Source organism: Coregonus clupeaformis, unplaced genomic scaffold (genome assembly GCF_020615455.1).
Source record: "Coregonus clupeaformis isolate EN_2021a unplaced genomic scaffold, ASM2061545v1 scaf1155, whole genome shotgun sequence".
Lineage (NCBI taxonomy): Eukaryota > Metazoa > Chordata > Actinopteri > Salmoniformes > Salmonidae > Coregonus > Coregonus clupeaformis.
The window spans coordinates 150,001-172,494 of record NW_025534609.1 but is presented as its reverse complement, the minus strand read 5'-3'; the positions used below and the strand labels follow the sequence as shown (position 1 = coordinate 172,494).

The following is a 22,494-nucleotide window of genomic DNA, read 5'->3' as shown; positions in this document are numbered from 1 at the left end:
GGTATGTGGTGTGGATGTGTGTCAGACAGGATGGTATGTGGTGTGGATGTGTGTTAGACAGGATGGTATGTGGTGTGGATGTGTGTTAGACAGGATGGTATGTGGTGTGGATGTGTCAGACAGGATGGTATGTGGTGTGGATGTGTGTTAGACAGGATGGTATGTGGTGTGGATGTGTGTCAGACATGATGCTATGTGGTGTGGATGTGTGTTAGACAGGATGGTATGTGGTGTGGATGTGTGTCAGACAGGATGGTATGTGGTGTGGATGTGTCAGACAGGATGGTATGTGGTGTGGATGTGTGTTAGACAGGATGGTATGTGGTGTGGATGTGTGTCAGACAGGATGGTATGTGGTGTGGATGTGTGTCAGACAGGATGGTATGTGGTGTGGATGTGTGTCAGACAGGATGGTATGTGGTGTGGATGTGTGTCAGACAGGATGGTATGTGGTGTGGATGTGTGTTAGACAGGATGGTATGTGGTGTGGATGTGTGTCAGACAGGATGGTATGTGGTGTGGATGTGTGTCAGACAGGATGGTATGTGGTGTGGATGTGTGTTAGACAGGATGGTATGTGGTGTGGATGTGTGTCAGACAGGATGCTAACCTCCTGAGTGGCGCAGTGGTCTAAGGCACTGCATCGCAGTGCTAGCTGTGCCACTAGAGATCCTGGTTCGAATCCAGGCTCTGTCGTAGCCGGCTGCGACCGGGAGACCCCATGGGGCGGCGCACAATTGGCCCAGCGTCGTCCAGGGTAAGGGAAGGGAATGGCCGGCAGGGAGGGAGCTCAGTTGGTAGAGCCAGGGTTGTGGGTTTGATTCCCACGGGGGGCCAGTATGAAAAAAAAAAAAAGTATGTATGCACTCACTAACTGTAAGTGGCTCTGGATAAGAGCGTCTGCTAAATGACTAAAATGTAAAGGGTTGGTTACAGTCCCACTGTCTGTTTGATATCAATATGGTCAAAATATCTGTTTGTTGCCTTAGCCAGCTACTCTGGCATTCTCTAGGGAGACTTGTCTAGTACTAGTATTCTGTATGTGTGTGTAGTCTCAGTCTGGTGGGGGGGGATGTGAGTTCTGGATATAACACAGTTAAGCTAATTAGCAGGCTAGCAGGCAGTGGGCCTAACGAACCTGGGCTCTGGAATGTCAGTCTACGCCGCAAAGATTACACTTAAACTCAAACAACACCAACACTATTCCTCACATCTTAGCCGGGCCTTGCGTTGTCCCCATCACCGTCCGTCCTGACGATGGTTACCTTGTAGCTGTAACGTTGAATCATTAGTAGGTTGCCAATATAGACCTGCCTAGTCTACTACATTTCAAACTAAGATCCCTCTCTACGTTAGATTATCTACACATTGATATCTTTAACTGACTATTATTTTTAGTTTAACCATAATCACAGTGACCACGACAGAGACTATTGACGATACAGATTACGCCCTATCATTGAATGTGACGACACCCTATCTAATCAATGAACTGCTTATCTTAGATAGGATGTTATATTGTGTACAGTACTTAACTTACACCAGGGGGGACCTACACCTTATTGCCCCTGACAGTGCTGTCAATGCAGAGGCCAGTGTGGCTCAATGCGACAAGCCGAGTGGATACGCCTCGACCAATCAGGAGCCGCCCTGCAGAAAGTTTGCCTTTATGGACAGGGGGCTGAGGCGAATGCGGATATAAAACCCGGAGCCTTGGCAACGCTTCATCACTACGTTTCTCACCGCACCGAAAACCGGAGCGTAACGGCGACTTTCTCCTAACGCCGATAACTACCCCCCACTAAAACACAGGTAAGAGCTGGAATAATCTATTGTGGTTTGTTGAAGTCGACGTGGTAATTGTTACATTTTTTGTTGTTGTGCCGAAGTGTTATTCATTCGTAATAGGGAAACGTAACTAGCTAGTCAAGTTTAGTTATCTGGCCAACTTGTGCGGTTTCAGAGAATGCCCATAACGTTTATGGTGTACAGTGTTTTCTGGGCAGCTAACTAACGTTAGCTATCGTTGGCCAGAGCTTTCACAGGTTTAAATGTGCTTTCTGGTCATCTTTAAATGTAGTCATCTGGCTAGCTAACTGACAATGTTATCTAGCTAGTTAACGTTAGCAGCATCTCTGGGTGGGTGTGCCAACCGGCGTGTGTCTTATCGTTGACCGGTAGGCTAAATGAAGTCGTTAGTTATTTGAACTGTGGATGCCAGTCATGCTAACGATATGAAGTCGTTAGTCATTTGAACTGTGGATGCCAGTCATGCTAACGATATGAAGTCGTTAGACATTTGAACTGTGGATGCCAGTCATGCTAACGATATGAAGTCGTTAGTCATTTGAACTGTGGATGCCAGTCATGCTAACGATACTTGCCTTGCCTTCCAACATGCCGTTTGACAGTTAACGATCCCTGTGCACTGGTTATAGACCGTCTGGCAAATTCCACTAGCATTTAAAGGCAGGCTGTCAACACCCGAGTGAGATGACTTCCTATGTAATGATGACGGCTCGAGTAACTTGTCAAATATTTTTATGACTATTTTGCTCACCAGATGAGTCAGTGCTTTGGGGGGTCAATGTCACTGGTTTAATAAGGAACATTCCACACGAGTCTTAAGTTTACAAGCCTAACCATATATGGCCATTAGTGGAATCTGATAGCCCGGAAGCCGCACCTTTTTTCAAAATGTTTTGAAGGATAGATGTGGAACTTGGACTGATCTAGCCTGGGTTATTGTCTGTGGGTGTTTTTATCCCGGTCCTAGGGAGTGGCGCGGCTGTCATAGACTAACACATGTCAAGGGAGGAGGGGGGGTGCTCCAACTATTGCCTTATATGGCGATGCCTCGGCCAGAAACACACAGCCTTTTGTCTGGGTCGCTACTACTTACCACAGCCACTAAGTCATCAACTCCGCCTTATTCTACCACAATTTAACTACCCTGCTAACCTTACGCCTAACCTGTCAATTAAGCCCCGAAAGCAATTTTGTTGTTCATTTTAATTTTAACGATAAAGTTAATTTCGATTGGGCTGGACTGTTGCTGCTCAGCGCCACCTAGCGGCCCTTCACTGATAGTACACTGGCTCAATAGTGACAGGCAGGCAGCGCACCCGGTGACTACGTAGTCTAATTTCTGTGGGGGTTTTTTTCTTCCTCCCGGTGCAGAAATGGAAGACGAAATCGCCGCCCTGGTCGTTGATAACGGCTCCGGTATGTGCAAGGCCGGGTTCGCCGGAGACGACGCTCCTCGGGCCGTGTTCCCCTCCATCGTGGGTCGCCCCAGACATCAGGTAACGACTAAACTCCTCGTCTGTCATCTATTTACTGAGACAAACCAACGTCTTTACAACTATCCGCTATACTGAATGGCGATCCTGTTACATTGGAACTCCACGTTTGTAGCGATTTGACTCAGCGTTGTGTTTGTAGCCATTTGACTTAGCATTGTGTTTGTAGCCATTTGACTCAGCGTTATGTTCACTAGAGCCAATCTGACTGCTTTATGTTGTAGTACACCAGTGTGATTATTTATAGAAGATTACAATGTATCATTTAACAGGTTCTGTGTTGCTACGCCACTGGAACTGACCTGTTACGACTAATCTACGACCAGTAATGTTGTTGATTTAGCCGTAGCATTGTAACTGACCCCGTGTATCTTGATTAGCCGTAGCATTGTAACTGACCCCGTGTATCTGTCTCCAAGGGAGTGATGGTTGGGATGGGCCAGAAGGACAGCTACGTGGGCGACGAGGCCCAGAGCAAGAGGGGTATCCTGACCCTGAAGTACCCCATTGAGCACGGCATCGTCACCAACTGGGACGACATGGAGAAGATCTGGCATCACACCTTCTACAACGAGCTGAGAGTGGCTCCGGAAGAGCACCCCGTCCTGCTCACTGAGGCCCCCCTCAACCCCAAAGCCAACAGGGAGAAGATGACCCAGGTACGTCGCTCACCACCTCTACCTTTCCCCTTTTACTGTTCAGTTCTGCCCTCTCTTCTCCTCTCCTCACTCTCCTCCTCTCCTTCAGGCCCTCTGTCCTCACAGCTGATCTGTCACCTCTCTGGAAGCTGCAGGTCTCCTGTCGGTCTGTGTTCTGCCTCTCTGCACCCTGCTGGCTGCTCGCTAGGAATGATCTAGACTAACCCAATAGGACAGGACTGGAATGATCTAGACTAACCCGTAGGACAGGACTGGAATGATCTAGACTAACCCAATAGGACTGCTGGGAATGAGCTACTATAGTGGTTTATATTGACATTACATCATGTAGGAATGACTTTCTGCACTGAGTTTCTCCCCTAACAACTGTTTCCCTCTGACTCACTGGAAAGCATGTTCTACTGCAAGCTGTGACTCCCCTCCCCTCTCCTCTCCTGTACTCCTCCATCCCTGTGACTCCCCTCCCCTCTCCTCTCCTGTACTCCTCCATCCCTGTGACTCCCCTCTCCTCTCCTCTCCTGTACTCCTCCATCCCTGTGACTCCCCTCTCCTCTCCTCTCCTGTACTCCTCCAGCCCCGTGACTCCCCTCTCCTCTCCTCTCCTGTACTCCTCCAGCCCTGTGACTCCCCTCTCCTCTACTGTACTCCTCCAGCCCTGTGACTCCCCTCTCCTCTCTCTTACTGTACTCCCTCCAGCCCCGTGACTCCCCTCCCCTCTCCTCTCCTGTACTCCTCCAGCCCTGTGACTCCCCTCCCCTCTCCTCTCCTCTACTGTACTCCTCCAGCCCTGTGACTCCCCCCTCCCCTCTCCTCTCCTGTACTCCTCCAGCCCTGTGACTCCCCTCTCCTCTCCTCTCCTGTACTCCTCCAGCCCTGTGACTCCCCTCTCTCCCCTCTACTGTACTCCTCCAGCCCCGTGACTCCCCTCTCCTCTACTGTACTCCTCCAGCCCCGTGACTCCCCTCCCTCTACTGTACTCCTCCAGCCCCGTGACTCCCCTCCCCTCTCCTCTACTGTACTCCTCCAGCCCTGTGACTCCCCTCCCCTCCCCTCTCCTCTACTGTACTCCTCCAGCCCCATGACTCCCCTCCCCTCTACTGTACTCCTCCAGCCCCGTGACTCCCCTCTCCTCTCCTGTACTCCTCCAGCCCCGTGACTCCCCTCCTCTCCTCTCCTCTACTCCTCCAGCCCCGTGACTCCCCTCTCCTCTACTGTACTCCTCCAGCCCCGTGACTCCCCTCTCCTCTACTGTACTCCTCCAGCCCCGTGACTCCCCTCTCCTCTCCTCTACTGTACTCCTCCAGCCCCGTGACTCCCCCTCTCCTCCTCTCCCACTGTACTCCTCCAGCCCTGTGACTCCCCTCCCTCTCCTGTACTCCTCCAGCCCCATGACTCCCCTCCCCTCTCCTGTACTCCTCCAGCCCTGTGACTCCCTCCCTCTCCTCTACTGTACTCCTCCAGCCCCTGTGACTCCCCTCCCTCTCCTGTACTCCTCCAGCCCTGTGACTCCCCTCCCCTCTCCTGTACTCCTCCAGCCCTGTGACTCCCCTCTCCTCTACTCTCCTGTACTCCTGCAGCCCCGTGACTCCCCTCTCCTCTCCTGTACTCCTCCAGCCCTGTGACTCTCCTCTCCTGTACTCCTCCAGCCCTGTGACTCTCCTCTCCTGTACTCCTCCAGCCCTGTGACTCCCCTCCCCTCTCCTGTACTCCTCCAGCCCTGTGACTCCCCTCTCCTCTACTCTCCTGTACTACTCCAGCCCCGTGACTCCCCTCTCCTCTCCTGTACTCCTCCAGCCCTGTGACTCCCCTCCCCTCTCCTCTCCTGTACTCCTCCAGCCCTGTGACTCCCCTCCCCTCTCCTCTCCTGTACTCCTCCAGCCCCGTGACTCCCCTCCCCTCCCCTCTCCTACTGTACTCCTCCAGCCCTGTGACTCCACTCCCCTCTCCTCTCCTGTACTCCTCCAGCCCCGTGACTCCCCTCCCCTCCTCTCCTCTACTGTACTCCTCCAGCCCCGTGACTCCCCTCCCCTCTCCTCTACTGTACTCCTCCAGCCCCGTGACTCCCCTCCCCTCTCCTCTCCTGTACTCCTCCAGCCCCGTGACTCCCTCCCCTCTACTGTACTCCTCCAGCCCTGTGACTCCCCTCCCCTCTCCTCTACTGTACTCCTCCAGCCCCGTGACTCCCCTCTCCTCTACTGTACTCCTCCAGCCCCGTGACTCCCCTCCCTCTACTGTACTCCTCCAGCCCCGTGACTCCCCTCCCCTCTCCTCTACTGTACTCCTCCAGCCCTGTGACTCCCCTCCCTCCCCTCTCTCTACTGTACTCCTCCAGCCCCATGACTCCCCTCCCTCTACTGTACTCCTCCAGCCCCGTGACTCCCCTCTCCTCCTGTACTCCTCCAGCCCCGTGACTCCCCTCTCCTCTCCTCTCCTCTACTCCTCCAGCCCCGTGACTCCCCTCTCCTCCTACTGTACTCCTCCAGCCCCGTGACTCCCCTCTCCTCTACTGTACTCCTCCAGCCCCGTGACTCCCTCTCTCCTCTCCTCTACTGTACTCCTCCAGCCCCGTGACTCCCCTCTCCTCTCCTCTACTGTACTCCTCCAGCCCCCTGTGACTCCCCTCCCCTCTCCTGTACTCCTCCAGCCCTGTGACTCCCCTCCCCTCTCCTGTACTCCTCCAGCCCTGTGACTCCCCTCCCCTCTCCTCTACTGTACTCCTCCAGCCCTGTGACTCCCCTCCCCTCTCCTGTACTCCTCCAGCCCTGTGACTCCCCTCCCCTCTCCTGTACTCCTCCAGCCCTGTGACTCCCCTCTCCTCTACTCTCCTGTACTCCTGCAGCCCCGTGACTCCCCTCTCCTCTCCTGTACTCCTCCAGCCCCGTGACTCCCCTCTCCTCTACTGTACTCCTCCAGCCCTGTGACTCTCCTCTCCTGTACTCCTCCAGCCCTGTGACTCCCCTCCCCTCTCCTGTACTCCTCCAGCCCTGTGACTCCCCTCTCCTCTACTCTCCTGTACTACTCCAGCCCCGTGACTCCCCTCTCCTCTCCTGTACTCCTCCAGCCCTGTGACTCCCTTCCCCTCTCCTCTCCTGTACTCCTCCAGCCCTGTGACTCCTCCCCCTCTCCTCTCCTGTACTCCTCCAGCCCCGTGACTCCCTCCCCTCCCTCTCCTCTACTGTACTCCTCCAGCCCTGTGACTCCACTCCCTCTCTCCTCTCCTGTACTCCTCCAGCCCCCGTGACTCCCCTCCCTCCCCTCTCCTCTACTGTACTCCTCCAGCCCGTGACTCCCCTCCCTCTCTCCTCTACTGTACTCCTCCAGCCCCGTGACTCCCCTCCTCTCCTCTCCTGTACTCCTCCAGCCCCGTGACTCCTCCCCTCTACTGTACTCCTCCAGCCCCGTGACTCCCCTCTCCTCTACTGTACTCCTCCAGCCCTGTGACTCCCCTCCCCTCTCCTCTACTGTACTCCTCCAGCCCCGTGACTCCCCTCTCCTCTACTGTACTCCTCCAGCCCCGTGACTCCCCTCTCCTCTCCTCTACTGTACTCCTCCAGCCCTGTGACTCCCCTCTCCTCTACTGTACTCCTCCAGCCCCGTGACTCCCCTCCCCTCTCCTCTACTGTACTCCTCCAGCCCCGTGACTCCCCTCTCCTCTCCTCTACTGTACTCCTCCAGCCCTGTGACTCCCCTCTCCTCTCCTCTCCTCTACTGTACTCCTCCAGCCCCGTGACTCCCCTCTCCTCTACTGTACTCCTCCAGCCCTGTGACTCCCCTCCCCTCTCCTCTCCTGTACTCCTCCAGCCCCGTGACTCCCCTCTCCTCTCCTCTCCTGTACTCCTCCCAGCCCTGCGACTCCCCTCTCCTCTCCTCTACTGTACTCCTCCAGCCCCGTGACTCCCCTCCCCTCTCCTCTACTGCGCTCCTCCAGCCCCGTGACTCCCTCTCCTCTCTCTCTCCTGACTCCTCCAGCCCCGTGACTCCCCTCCCCTCCCCTCTCCTGTACTCCTCCAGCCCCGTGACTCTCCTCTCCTGTACTCCTCCAGCCCTGGACTCTCCTCCCCTCTCCTCTCCTGTACTCCTCCAGCCCCGTGACTCCCCTCCCCTCTCCTCTACTGTACTCCTCCAGCCCCGTGACTCTCCTCCCCTCTCCTCTCCTGTACTCCTCCAGCCCCGTGACTCTCCTCTCCTCTCCTGTACTCCTCCAGCCCCGTGACTCCCCTCCCCTCTCCTCTCCTGTATTCCTCCAGCCCCGTGACTCCCCTCCCTTCCCCTCTACTGTACTCCTCCAGCCCCGTGACTCTCCTCTCCTGTACTCCTCCAGCCCCGTGACTCTCCTCCCCTCTCCTCTCCTCTCCTGTACTCCTCCAGCCCCTGTGACTCCCTCCCCCTCTCTCTCCTGTACTCCTCCAGCCCTGTGACTCCCCTCCCCTCCCTCTACTGTACTCCTCCAGCCCCGTGACTCCCCTCTCCTCTACTGTACTCCTCCAGCCCCGTGACTCCCCCTCCTCTCCTCTACTGTACTCCTCCAGCCCCGTGACTCTCCTCCCCCTCTACTTACTCCTCCAGCCCCCGTGGCTCCCCTCCCTCCCCTCTACTGTACTCCTCCAGCCCCGTGACTCCCCTCCCTCCCCTCTACTGTCTCCTCCAGCCCTGTGACTCCTCTCCTCTCCTCTACTACTCCTCCACCCGTGACTCCCCTCCCCTCTCCTCTCCTCTCCTGTACTCTTCCAGCCCTGTGACTCCCCTCTCCTCTCCTCTACTGTACTCCTCCAGCCCCGTGACTCCCCTCTCCTCTCCTCTCCTGTACTCCTCCAGCCCCGTGACTCCCCTCCCCTCTCCTCTACTGTACTCCTCCAGCCCCGTGACTCCCCTCTCCTCTCCTCTACTGTACTCCTCCAGCCCCGTGACTCCCCTCTCCTCTACTGTACTCCTCCAGCCCCGTGACTCCCCCCCCCTCCTCTCCTCTACTGTACTCCTCCAGCCCCGTGACTCCCTCCTCCTCCTCTACTGTACTCCTCCAGCCCCGTGACTCCCTCCCCTCTCCTCTACTGTACTCCTCCAGCCCCGTGACTCCCCCTCCCCTCTCCTCTACTGTACTCCTCCAGCCCCGTGACTCCCCTCTCCTCTACTGTACTCCTCCAGCCCTGTGACTCCCCTCTCCTCTCCTCTACTGTACTCCTCCAGCCCCGTGACTCCCCTCTCCTCTCCTGTACTCCTCCAGCCCCGTGACTCCCCTCTCCTCTACTGTACTCCTCCAGCCCCGTGACTCCCCTCTCCTCTCCTCTACTGTACTCCTCCAGCCCTGTGACTCCCCTCTCCTCTACTGTACTCCTCCAGCCCCGTGACTCCCCTCTCCTCTCCTCTACTGTACTCCTCCAGCCCCTGTGACTCCCCTCTCCTCTCCTCTCCTGTACTCCTCCAGCCCGTGACTCCTCTCCTCTCCTCTCCTTACTCCTCCAGCCCCGTGACTCCCCTCTCCTCTCCTCTCGTGTACTCCTCCAGCCCCGTGACTCCCCTCTCCTCCTACTGTACTCCTCCAGCCCTGTGACTCCCCTCTCCTCTACTGTACTCCTCCAGCCCTGTGACTCCCCTCTCCTCTCCTCTACTGTACTCCTCCAGCCCTGTGACTCCCCTCTCCTCCCCTGTACTCCTCCAGCCCCGTGACTCCCCTCTCCTCTCCCTGTACTCCTCCAGCCCCGTGACTCCCCTCCCCTCTGCTCTACTGTACTCCTCCAGCCCCGTGACTCCCCTCTCCTGTACTCCTCCAGCCCCGTGACTCCCCTCCCCTCTCCTCTACTGTACTCCTCCAGCCCCGTGACTCCCCTCTCCTCTCCATGTACTCCTCCAGCCCCGTGACTCCCCTCTCCTCTCCTGTACTCCTCCAGCCCCGTGACTCCCCTCTCCTCTCCTGTACTCCTCCAGCCCCGTGACTCCTCTCCTCTACTGTACTCCTCCAGCCCCGTGACTCCCCTCTCCTCTCCTTTACTGTACTCCTCCAGCCCTGTGACTCTCCTCTACTGTACTCCTCCAGCCCCGTGACTCTCCTCCCCTCTCCTCTCCTCTCCTGTACTCCTCCAGCCCCGTGACTCTCCTCTACTGTACTCCTCCAGCCCCGTGACTCCCCTCCCCTCTCCTCTACTGTACTCCTCCAGCCCTGTGACTCCCCTCCCTCTCCTCTACTGCCTCCTCCAGCCCCGCTGACTCTCCTCTCCTCTACTGTACTCCTCCAGCCCTGTGACTCCCTCCCCCCCCTCTCCTCTACTCCTCCAGCCCCGTGACTCCCCTCTCCTCCCTCTACTCCTCCAGCCCTGTGACTCCCCTCCCCTCTCCTCTACTGTACTCCTCCAGCCCCGTGACTCCCCTCTCCTCTCCTCTACTCCTCCAGCCCTGTGACTCCCCTCTCCTCTCCTCTACTCTACTCCTCCAGCCCCGTGACTCCCCTCTCCTCTCCTCTACTCCTCCAGCCCTGTGACTCCCCTCTCCTCTACTGTACTCCTCCAGCCCCGTGACTCCCCTCCCCTCTCCTCTCCTCTCCTGTACTCCTCCAGCCCCGTGACTCCCCTCTCCTCTCCTCTCCTCTCCTCCAGCCCTGTGACTCCCCTCCCTCTCCTCTCCTCTACTGTACTGTGCTCCCTCCAGCCCCGTGACTCCCCTCCCTCTCCTGTACTCCTCCAGCCCCGTGACTCCCCCTCTCCTCTCCTCCTACTGTACTCCTCCAGCCCCGTGACTCCCCTCTCCTCCCTCTCCTCTACTGTACTCCTCCAGCCCTGCGACTCCCTCCCTCTCCTCTCCTGTCTCCTCCAGCCCGTGACTCCCTCTCCCTTCTCCTCTACTGTACTCCTCCAGCCCTGTGACTCCCTTCCCTCTCCTCTACTCCTCCAGCCGTGACTCCTCTCCTCTACTGTACTCCTCCAGCCCCGTGACTCCCTCTCCTCTACTGCTCCGCCCGTGACTCCCTCTCCTCTACTGTACTCCTCCAGCCCCGTGACTCCCCTCCCCCCTCTCCTCTACTGTACTCCTCCAGCCCGTGACTCCCCTCTCCTCTACTGTACTCCTCCAGCCCCCTACTCCCCTCCTCTACCTGCCTCCTCCAGCCCCGTGACTCCCTCCTCTCTCCTCACTGTACTCCTCCAGCCCCGTGACTCTCCTCTCCTCTCCTCTACTGTACTCCTCCAGCCCCGTGACTCCCCTCCCTCTCCTCTCCTGTACTCCTCCAGCCTGTGACTCCCCTCTCCTCCCCTCTACTGTACTCCTCCAGCCCCGTGACTCCCCTCCCCTCTCCTCTACTGTACTCCTCCAGCCCCGTGACTCCCCTCCCTCTCCTCTACTGCCTCCTCCAGCCCGACTCCCCCTCCTCTCCTCTACGTATCCTCCTCCCGTGACTCCCCTCCCCTCTCCTCTGCTCTACTCCTCCAGCCCCGTGACTCCCTCCCCTCTCCTCTACTGTACTCCTCCAGCCCCGTGACTCCCCTCTCCTCTCCTCTCCTGTACTCCTCCAGCCCCGTGACTCCCCTCTCCTCTCCTCTACTGTACTCCTCCAGCCCCGTGACTCCCCTCCTCTTTGTACTCCTCCAGCCCCGTGACTCCCCTCTCCCTCTCCTCTACTCCTCCAGCCCTGTGACTCCCCTCCCTCTCCTCTATGTACTCCTCCAGCCCCGTGACTCCCCTCTCCTCTCTCTCACTGTACTCCTCCAGCCCCGTGACTCCCCCCTCCCTCTCCTCTCCTGTACTCCTCCAGCCCCGTGACTCCTCCCTCCCTCTCTGTACTCCTCCAGCCCCGTGACTCCCCTCTCCTCTCCTCTACTGCACTCCTCCAGCCCGTGACTCCCCTCTCCTCTACTGTACTCCTCCAGCCCCGTGACTCCCCTCTCTCTCTACTGTACTCCTCCATCCCCGTGACTCCCCTCCCCTCTCCTCTACTGTACTCCTCAGCCCCGTGACTCTCCTCTCCTCTCCTCTCTGTACTCCTCCAGCCCTGTGGACTCCCCTCTCCTCTCCTACTGTACTCCTCCAGCCCCCGTGACTCCCTCCCTCTCCTCTCCTGTACTCCTCCAGCCCTGCTGACTCCCCCTCTCCTCTCCTCTACTGTACTCCTCCAGCCCTGTGACTCCCCTCTCCCTCTCCTCTCCTACTCCTCCAGCCCCGTGACTCCCTCCCCTCTCCTCTACTGTACTCCTCCAGCCCCGTGACTCCCCTCTCCTCTCGACTCCTCCAGCCCCGTGACTCCCCTCCCTCTACTCTACTCCTCCAGCCCCTGACTCCCCTCCCTCTACTCTACTCCTCCAGCCCCGTGACTCCTCCCCTCTCCTCTCCTGTACTCCTCCAGCCCCGTGACTCCCCTCCCTCTCCCTCTACTGTACTCCTCCAGCCCGTGACTCCTCCCTCTCCTCTACTGTACTCCTCCAGCCCCGTGACTCCCCTCTCCTCTACTCTACTCCTCCAGCCCCGTGACTCCCCTCCCCTCTCCTCTACTCCTCCAGCCCAGTGACTCCCCTCCCCTCCCTCTCTCTACTCACTCCGCCCCGTGACTCCTCCCCTCTCCTCTACTGTACTCCTCCAGCCCTGTGACTCCCCTCCCTCTCCTCTACTTACTCCTCCAGCCCCGTGACTCCCCTCCCCTCTCCTCTACTGTACTCCTCCAGCCCCGTGACTCTCCTCTCCTCTCCTCTACTGTACTCCTCCAGCCCTGTGACTCCCCTCCCCTCTACTGTACTCCTCCAGCCCCGTGACTCTCCTCTCCTCTACTGTACTCCTCCAGCCCCGTGACTCCCCTCTCCTCTACTGTACTCCTCCAGCCCCGTGACTCCCTCCCCTCTCCCTCTACTGTACTCCTCCAGCCCCGTGACTCCCTCCTCTCTCTCCTGTACTCCTCCAGCCCCATGACTCCCCTCTCCTCTCTGTACTCCTCCAGCCCCGTGACTCCCCCTCCCCTCTCCTCTACTGTACTCCTCCAGCCCTGTGACTCCCCTCCCCTCTCCTCTCCTGTACTCCTCCAGCCCCGTGACTCCCCTCCCCTCCCTCTACTGTACTCCTCCAGCCCCGTGACTCCCTCTCCTCTCCTCTACTGTACTCCTCCAGCCTGTGACTCCCCTCTCCTCTCCTCTACTCCTCCAGCCCTGTGACTCCCCTCTCCTCTACTGTACTCCTCCAGCCCCGTGACTCCCTCTCCTCTCCTCCTACTGTACTCCTCCAGCCCCGTGACTCCCCTCTCCTCTCTCCTCTACTGTACTCCTCCACCCCGTGACTCCCCTCTCCTCTCCTCTACTCCTCCAGCCCTGTGTCTCCTCTCCTCTACTGTACTCCTCCAGCCCCGTGACTCCCCTCTCCTCTCCTCTCCTGTACTCCTCCAGCCCCGTGACTCCCCTCTCCTCTCCTCTACTGTACTCCTCCAGCCCCGTGACTCCCTCTCCTCTCCTCTACTGTACTCCTCCAGCCCGTGACTCCCCCTCCCTCTCCTCTCTCTCCTGTACTCCTCCAGCCCCGTGACTCTCCTCCCTCTCTCCTCTCCTCTACTGTACTCCTCCAGCCCCATGACTCCCCTCTCCTCTACTGTACTCCTCCAGCCCCGTGACTCTCCTCCCCTCCCCTCTACTGTACTCCTCCAGCCCCGTGACTCTCCTCCCCTCTCCTCTACTGTACTCCTCCAGCCCCGTGACTCTCCTCCCCTCTCCTCTCCTCTACTGTACTCCTCCAGCCCCGTGACTCTCCTCCCCTCTCCTCTCCTCTACTGTACTCCTCCAGCCCCATGACTCCCCTCTCCTCTACTGTACTCCTCCAGCCCCGTGACTCTCCTCCCCTCTCCTCCCCTCTACTGTACTCCTCCAGCCCTGTGACTCCCCTCTCCTCTACTGTACTCCTCCAGCCCTGTGACTCCCCTCTCCTCTCCTCTACTGTACTCCTCCAGCCCTGTGACTCCCCTCTCCTCTCCTCTACTGTACTCCTCCAGCCCCGTGACTCCCCTCCCCTCTCCTCTACTGTCTCCTCCACCCCGTGACTCCCTCTCCTCTCCTCTACTGTACTCCTCCAGCCCCGTGACTCCCCTCCCCTCTCCTCTCCTGTACTCCTCCAGCCCTGTGACTCCCTCTCCTCCCCTCTACTGTACTCCTCCAGCCCCGTGACTCCCCTCCCCTCTCCTCTACTGTACTCCTCCAGCCCCGTGACTCCCCTCTCCTCTCCTCTACTGTACTCCTCCAGCCCTGTGACTCCCCTCTCCTCTCCTCTACTGTACTCCTCCAGCCCCGTGACTCCCTCCCCTCTCTCCTCTACTGTACTCCTCCAGCCCCGTGACTCCCCTCTCCTCTCCTCTACTGCTCCTCCAGCCCCGTGACTCCCCTCCCTCTCCTCTCCTGTACTCCTCCAGCCCTGTGACTCCCCTCTCCTCCCCTCTACTGTACTCCTCCAGCCCCGTGACTCCCCCTCCCCTCTCCTCTACTGTACTCCTCCAGCCCCGTGACTCCCTCTCCTCTCCTCTACTGTACTCCTCCAGCCCTGTGACTCCCTCTCCTCTCCTCTACTGTACTCCTCCAGCCCCGTGACTCCCCTCCCCTCTCCTCTACTGTACTCCTCCAGCCCCGTGACTCCCCTCTCCTCCCCTCTACTGTACTCCTCCAGCCCTGTGACTCCCCTCCCCCTCTCCTGTACTCCTCCAGCCCCGTGACTCCCCTCCCCTCTCCTCTACTGTACTCCTCCAGCCCCGTGACTCCCCTCTCCTCTCCTGTACTCCTCCAGCCCTGTGACTCTCCTCTCCTCTCCTCTTCAGATCATGTTTGAGACCTTCAACACTCCCGCCATGTACGTGGCCATCCAGGCCGTGCTTTCCCTGTACGCCTCTGGCCGTACCACCGGTATCGTCATGGACTCCGGCGACGGCGTGACCCACACGGTGCCCATCTACGAGGGCTACGCTTTGCCCCACGCCATCCTGCGTCTGGACCTGGCCGGACGCGACCTCACGGACTACCTCATGAAGATCCTGACGGAGCGAGGCTATAGCTTCACCACCACGGCCGAGAGGGAGATCGTGCGCGACATCAAGGAGAAGCTGTGCTACGTGGCGCTGGACTTCGAGCAGGAGATGGGCACCGCCGCCTCCTCATCCTCTCTGGAGAAGAGCTACGAAGCTTCCCGGCGGGCAGGTCATCACCATCGGCAACGAGAGGTTCCGGCTGCCCAGAGGCCCTCTTCCAGCCCTCCTTCCTCGGTGAGTCTCTTAACCAACCAACCTCCTGTGGAACAGCTGGTCCGTGTCAGTCTGGCCTGTCAGGCAGCCGGCTTGTGTTTGCGAGCCCCGTCGTGACGGCCGTGTTGTCTCCTCTCTCTCTCTCTCAGGTATGGAGTCTTGCGGCATCCATGAGACGACCTTCAACTCCATCATGAAGTGCGACGTTGACATCCGTAAGGACCTGTACGCCAACACGGTGCTCTCTGGAGGAACCACCATGTACCCCGGCATCGCTGACCGGATGCAGAAGGAGATCACCTCTCTGGCCCCCTCCACCATGAAGATCAAGGTGACTATCTCTGAACTAGTGTTGGTCTGCTTCCTGTAGTTAGCAGCGTTACTAACTGACCTGGAGAACAGTTGGCCTGTTGCGGTCCGATTGCTACAACTGCAGTCTGAACATCTGTACTCGTGTTAATCTAACCCTCTGTCTCTCTGTCCTCTCTCTCCTCTGTCTCTCTGTCTCTCTCTCTGTCTCTCTCTCTCTCTCTCTCTCTCCTCTGTCTCTCTGTCCTCTCTCTCCTCTGTCTCTCTGTCTCTCTCTCTGTCTCTCTCTCTCTCTCTCTCTCTCTCTCTCTCTGTCTCTCTCTCTCTCTCTCCTCTCTCTCTCTCTCCTCTCCTCCAGATCATCGCCCCTCCAGAGCGTAAGTACTCTGTGTGGATCGGAGGCTCCATCCTGGCTTCTCTCTCCACCTTCCAGCAGATGTGGATCAGCAAGCAGGAGTACGACGAGTCTGGCCCCTCCATCGTCCACCGCAAATGCTTCTAAACCAAACCCCCACCGCACAGACTCTGTCTCCTTCCCAAACCCCACCGTACAGACTCTTGTCTCCTTCCCATTCCAATTGAAGACTCTGGTCGCCGTGTTGCGCTGCAGAGCTCCTTTCGGACCACCTCTCTCCACTGGCATGTCTTCTCCTGCTGTCAGTCTTGTCTTGAGAGCCTCCTGATTTTTTTTTGGGGCCTGATGGACAGAACGCGATGCCGTGCCGTGTCTGACGGCAGCCGTGTTTATGGTCGTGACTCCAGACGTCCTGTTAGTTCCAGTCTAATGTTCATGTTCCAGCACCTTATTGACGTCTATAGAGGTGATGCTGTCCACCCCTCCCCCCCTACCTACTGCACTGCCATTGACCAGGGCCCTTGAGGGATCTAGTGCATTAGCTAGGAATAGGGTGGTATTTGGGACACTAACTCTGGGCTCTAGTTGTGATAGTGTTGAAGGGGGAAAAAAGCTAATATGTAAATGATCAATATTAAAAACTTTCTTGTTTTTGTACTTTCAGCCTTATAGATACACGGTCCAGTTTGTTTTTGTTATGCAAATAAATAAAATAAAAAACGACAGTTTTGACCTTTTTCCTAATGAGTGAAGGTGTTCCCCTCTCTCTGGGAGGGGTGGGGCGGGTGGCTCCTGTTGTGGACACTGACCAATACAAAACCAATAAAGTTCACATGTCTGGTGAAATCCTTCTGTTCTCTGCCTTCATGTATGGTGTTGATCCCACTACTGGCTGGTTCCTAGAAAGACTGCCGTGGCGCGATCTTTTTGTGTCTGCAAAAATTGTGAGAATTGGCGGTGGGAACCTTTAAAAAATATATATATATATATACGCCAGTATTTATATAACAACCATTTGGAATTGCAAATCATGTCTTGAACGGCCAACTCCACTCGCCCGCTGGCGGTATAACTGTATAACCTTGTGCATCGCGCCAGCGGAAAATGGCAAACTGGGAGATGTTCTTTTTTTTGTTATCTGGGTTGGAGTCACGATGTGTTGTGGTCCTCCCACTATGACTCGGGAAACGAGTCCGTTTATTAGAACACATATGAAATAAATGGTGAAATTGCATGTTGACGAGCTTGACGCTCCTGTCCAATAAATATCGAGGGAGACTAAGAGTGAAAAATGGTTATTCCATCAAACTTCAAATGAGTACACAACGCAGAACAGAACATCCAGGCTAAGGGTCAGTGGCCCAAACCCGAGAACAGGAATGTTCAGACAGAAGGGGGGGGAATCAGATCGCTATGGTCGCCAGGAACTTTTAATTTGGTTTATATTTTAATTTGTTGCTATAAAAGTGCTGCCTGTTGATCGTTAAGGAGGCAGTTACAGTAGCTGCATGATATTAACGTCGGTTTTTATTTCATCCGGGTGCTACCGACACCCACCGGCACCTGCAGCGCCTGTTCTCATGAGTCCGGGAGAACAACTTGTCTGATGTATTCCTTACATAAAAGCCGTGGTGTTGGTCTTCATTGCTTGGTTCTTCTGTGGTCCCTATAAAGACCGCTACAACATGATGACCGCCGTGTGACATTATTCTGGTTTTATCATCGTCTCATGCTGTCGGCCAGAGCCCACATGCCAAAAGCGGACTAGGCACACTGGCTATTTAAAGCAACGGCTTTTGTGACCCACTGTTCGTTGACAATGCAATGGAAACACATTGATTAGGTACGTCACTTTAAAATGTACATTTTGTGTGCGTTAAGTCATCACGCACTGATTTTTTTTTTTAATCTACAAGTCAGTTTGGTGAAAAATGCCCATATTTCTTTTATGCAGTTTTGAGAATATTCAATATAATAATAATAATATGCCATTTAGCAGACGCTTTTATCCAAAGCGACTTAGTCGTGCGTGCATACATTTTTTTTTTTTTTGTGTATGGGTGGTCCCGGGGATCGAACCCACTACCCTGGCGTTACAAGCGCCGTGCTCTACCAGCTGAGCTACAGAGGACCATTCAATTGGAATCTATCGCCAATTGGATGGAAACCTTTCGAATATTCTCAAATCTGCATAAAAACAATTTGCGCGTTTTTCCCACCGGATGTTTCCATCGAATTGACTTGTTGCTGATAAAAGGGGTGATGCGTGATGACATAATGCACATACAAATAACTTTTGCGGTTAAATTCCCATGAACCGACTAAAATATACAAGTTAAATGGATTTACTGGCGCTTTGGCCACAAATCCTGTTGCGTTGGATAGCGAATGTGCGCACTTCTGGTCTTGACACTTGCAGTCTAGCCAACAGATCGCAGATAAAGCCTAGCCAACAGATCGCAGATAAAGCCTGCATGAGATTATTATGGTCGAAAGAGCGAGATTATTTTGTATTTGTCAAACGGCAACCAAACATCGATCATGTCACCAGAATAAGACCCCTCGATATTTATTGGAAAGCAGCATCAAGCTCATCGCCGTGCACTTTAACCACCCTGCGAAGTTTAATTTATTTCATTGGACCGCTGCCTAATAAACTGCACGCTTTCCCAAATCGTAGTGGGAGGACGCGGACTACACAAATCATTGCGTGACTCCAAATGTACTTTGATATAAGGGTTATTATATCAATCCACCGCCATATCTCGCACAATACACTTTACCACCTTGTCTAGCGTATGTTTTGTTGAAATTTGGAAAGTTTACCGATAAAATGTGCTGTTTTTTTCCGACGTACTTTCCAGGCATAAACGTGTTGGACGGAAGCCTGGTTTCTGAAATGAAATGGCTCCCAGCAAACACGTTTCGTAACCACGACCAACCACGACACAATGGATTGGTCGTGTCGCTCTGTCGTAACCGGGCGCGACCGGGAGACCCATGGGGCGGCGCACAATTTGGCCCAGCGTCGTCCAGGGTAGGGGAGGGAATGGCCGGCAGGGATGTAGCTCAGTTGGTAGAGCATGGCGTTTGCAACGCCAGGGTTGTGGGTTCGATTCCCACGGGGGGCCAGTATGAAAAAATAATGTATGCACTCTGGATAAGAGAGTCTGCTAAATGACTAAAATGTAAATGTAATTAGTGGTAATGTCATGACGTTACCTTCCCGCAAAGTAATCTGAAGGTAATATCATGACCAACTGTAGTGGTTATCTCCCTTATAAAAGCGTCTGCTAAATGGCTTATTATTTATTATATTATTATGAAACACAGCAAGTGACGAGCGTTTTACTTCCTGTAGTCCCAGCTGACACTTCCTGTAGTCCCAGCTAACACTTCCTGTAGTCCCCAGCTAACTCGGCTGTCACATGAAGCTAGCTATCCCGCTGGTAGACTTGCACTGATAAAACAGGCACAACAATGAGTTCGTCTGGAAACGGAGGAGTATTGGAAGAAGATATGGACAATCAAATTGTACAGGTTGGTAGAACAAACCAGGTGTAACGTTAGTAAAAAACTAGCTAGCTGCTGTTAGCTGTCTACCCGTGTTAGCTTGCTAGCTATCTAACGTTAGCCTACTGGCGCTGCCTTGTCATCAAGCTGAATGTCTTGATTTTATTACATTTGTATCGGTTGTCAAATGGCAATAAAGGTATTGCGTGAGTACGATGTGGGTGAAAGTGTGCTGTTGATAGCCGGTAGTTAGTCTGCTTAATCAGGCTGTCATACGCAATTAATTTGTGTATTTGTGTGTGTATAGCTACAGCCTGAAACGAAATGCCTGCAGTCGTAAATGTTCCTTACAAGCCAGAATGTGCAATTAAATTACATTTAAACTAACTCTACCGGTTGTCTGTGTGATTTTTGTTCTTTAGCTTCTCGAAATTTGAGACAAAATATCCGTAGGAAAGTATTGTTTACCCGACTTTGTAGAGAGCTGGTAGGTACACTACATGACCAAAAGTATGTGGACACCTGCTCGTAGTAGTAGTAAATTAGGTTCACTACATGACCAAAAGTATGTGGACACCTGCTCGTAGTAGTAGTAAATTAGGTTCACTACATGACCAAAAATATGTGGACACCTGCTCGTAGTAGTAGTAGTAGTAGTAGTAGTAGTAGTAGTAAATTAGGTACACTACATGACCAAAAGTATGTGGACACCTGCTCGTAGTAGTAGTAAATTAGGTTCACTACATGACCAAAAGTATGTGGACACCTGCTCGTAGTAGTAGTAAATTAGGTTCACTACATGACCAAAAATATGTGGACACCTGCTCGTAGTAGTAGTAAATTAGGTTCACTACATGACCAAAAATATGTGGACACCTGCTCGTAGTAGTAGTAAATTAGGTTCACTACATGACCAAAAATATGTGGACACCTGCTCGTAGTAGTAGTAAATTAGGTTCACTACATGACCAAATATATGTGGACACCTGCTCGTAGGAGTAGTAAATTAGGTTCACTACATGACCAAAAGTATGTGGACACCTGCTCGTAGTAGTAGTAAATTAGGTTCACTACATGACCAAAAATATGTGGACACCTGCTCGTAGTAGTAGTAAATTAGGTTCACTACATGACCAAAAATATGTGGACACCTGCTCGTAGTAGTAGTAAATTAGGTTCACTACATGACCAAAAGTATGTGGACACCTGCTCGTAGTAGTAGTAAATTAGGTTCACTACATGACCAAAAGTATGTGGACACCTGCTCGTAGTAGTAGTAAATTAGGTTCACTACATGACCAGAAATATGTGGACACCTGCTCGTAGTGTAGTAGTAGTAGTAGTAGTAGTAGTAGTAGTAAATTAGGTACACTGGCACTGATGTTGGGCGATTAGGCCTGGCTTGCAGTCGGCGTTCCAATTAATCCCAAAGGTGTTCGTTGGGGTTGAGGTCAGGGCTTTTCCGAGTTCTTCGACAGCGATCTTGACAAACCATTTGTGTGGACCTCGCTTTGTGCACTGGGGCATTGTCATGCAGAAACAGGAAAGAGCCCTGTTTCTAGAATCATCTAGAATGTCTTTGTATGCTGTGGCGTTAAGATTTCCCTTCACTGGAACTAAGGGGCCTAGCCCGAACCATGAAAAACAGCCCCAGACCATTATTCTATCTCCACCAAACTTTACAGTTGGCACTATGCATTGGGGCAGGTAGCGTTCTCCTGGCATCCGCCAAACCCAGATTAGTCCATCGGACTGCCAGATGGTGAACCGTGATTCATCACTCCAGAGAACGTGTTTTCACTGAGTCCTATGGCGGCGAGCTTTACACCACTCCAGCCGACGCTTGGCATTGCGCATGGTGATCTTAGGCTTGTGTGCGGCTGCTCGGCTATAGAAATCCATTTCATGAAGCACCTGACGAACAGTTATTGTGCTGACGTTGCTTCCAGAGGTAGTTTGGAAGTCTGTAGTGAGTGTTGCAACCGAGGACAGATAATGTTTTACGAGCTTCAGCATCCGGCGGTCCCATTCTGTGAGCTTGTGTGGCCCACCACTTCGCGGCTGAGCCATTGTTGCTCCTAGAAGTTTTCCACTTCACAATAACAGCACTTACAGTTGACCGGGGCAGCTCTAGCAGGGTGACCGGGGCAGCTCTAGCAGGGTGACCGGGGCAGCTCTAGCAGGGTGACCGGGGCAGCTCTAGCAGGGTGACCGGGGCAGCTCTAGCAGGGTGACCGGGGCAGCTCTAGCAGGGTAGAAATGTGACGAACTGACTTGTGTGGAAAGGTGACATCCTGTGACGGTGCCACGTTTTTAAAGTCACTGAGCTTTTCAGTACGGGCCATTCTACTCCAGATGTTTGTCTGTGGGGATTGCATGGCTCTGTGCTCGATTTTATACACCTGTCAGTAACGGGTGTGGCTGATATAGAATCCACTAATTTGAAGGGGTGTATATGGTTCTGTTCGGCACCGGGGTAAAGTTAGTTTTATGTTCTGTATTTTATTGAGCATTGCCATGACAATAAAAACTAACTGAACATCCGTGCCGAACCGAACCACATGATTCTGTCATCAGGATGACGTCATCTATACATGTCATCTACAGCGCCTATAGACCCCCTTTAAAATTACATCTAAAAAGATTCAATTAGATTTTTTACAACCATATTAAAATATATTAAAATCCACATTTTCAAAGTGAAAGAAATTGAAATTAAGAAGAAAAAAGGAAATATCCTAATTTAATTTATTTTATTAATTTATAACTTATTAGTTATTATTAGTTTGAGTTAACCCTGAGTTAATATTTGGTGCCTTTGGCAGACATTTACAGCTGTGAATCATTTTTAGTTTCTACAAACTTTTCACGACTCTTAGGGCAACACATCCATAGGTTTTCTCAGAATGGCTCAGGCTCAGTACATTTGGTTGGGGATCATTGATGGACAGCGATATATAAACTTTTTTTTTTTGTTGTTGCAGATTTGTCACGACTGAGACTAGACCACTCAGGAAACACTCAACATGTCTTGGAAAGCCGGTTCTGCTGTGTCTTTTGCATAAAAAATTGTGTAATTGTCCTGCAGAAAAATTTAAAACCCCTATCCCAGGGTTTTCAGAAGACTGAAGTGGGTTTTCCTCTAACTTTTTTACCTGGGCTTTGCTCCTTTCATAT

The 22,494-nt window shown here is 54.1% G+C and overlaps 2 protein-coding genes across 2 annotated transcripts in view; both read left to right on the top strand.

Moving 5' to 3' along the window:
* The first annotated feature begins 1,705 nt into the window (after positions 1-1,705).
* On the top strand, positions 1,706-16,529 carry LOC121557560 (actin, cytoplasmic 1). Its single transcript, XM_041871153.2, is given in 8 exon segments — positions 1,706-1,812; positions 3,181-3,305; positions 3,722-3,961; positions 14,721-15,080; positions 15,082-15,123; positions 15,125-15,161; positions 15,290-15,471; positions 15,808-16,529. Coding segments are annotated over 7 exon segments (1,128 nt in total). The 5' UTR covers positions 1,706-1,812; positions 3,181-3,182; the 3' UTR covers positions 15,952-16,529.
* A 2,495-nt stretch (positions 16,530-19,024) lies between these two features.
* LOC123486342 (F-box/LRR-repeat protein 18-like) overlaps positions 19,025-22,494 on the top strand; it is a 21,177-nt gene continuing 17,707 nt past the window's right edge. Inside the window, exon 1 of the mRNA XM_045217629.1 lies at positions 19,025-19,344. Coding sequence (XP_045073564.1) covers positions 19,285-19,344 — 60 coding nt within the window. The 5' untranslated portion in view covers positions 19,025-19,284. The remainder of the gene's footprint in view (positions 19,345-22,494) is intronic.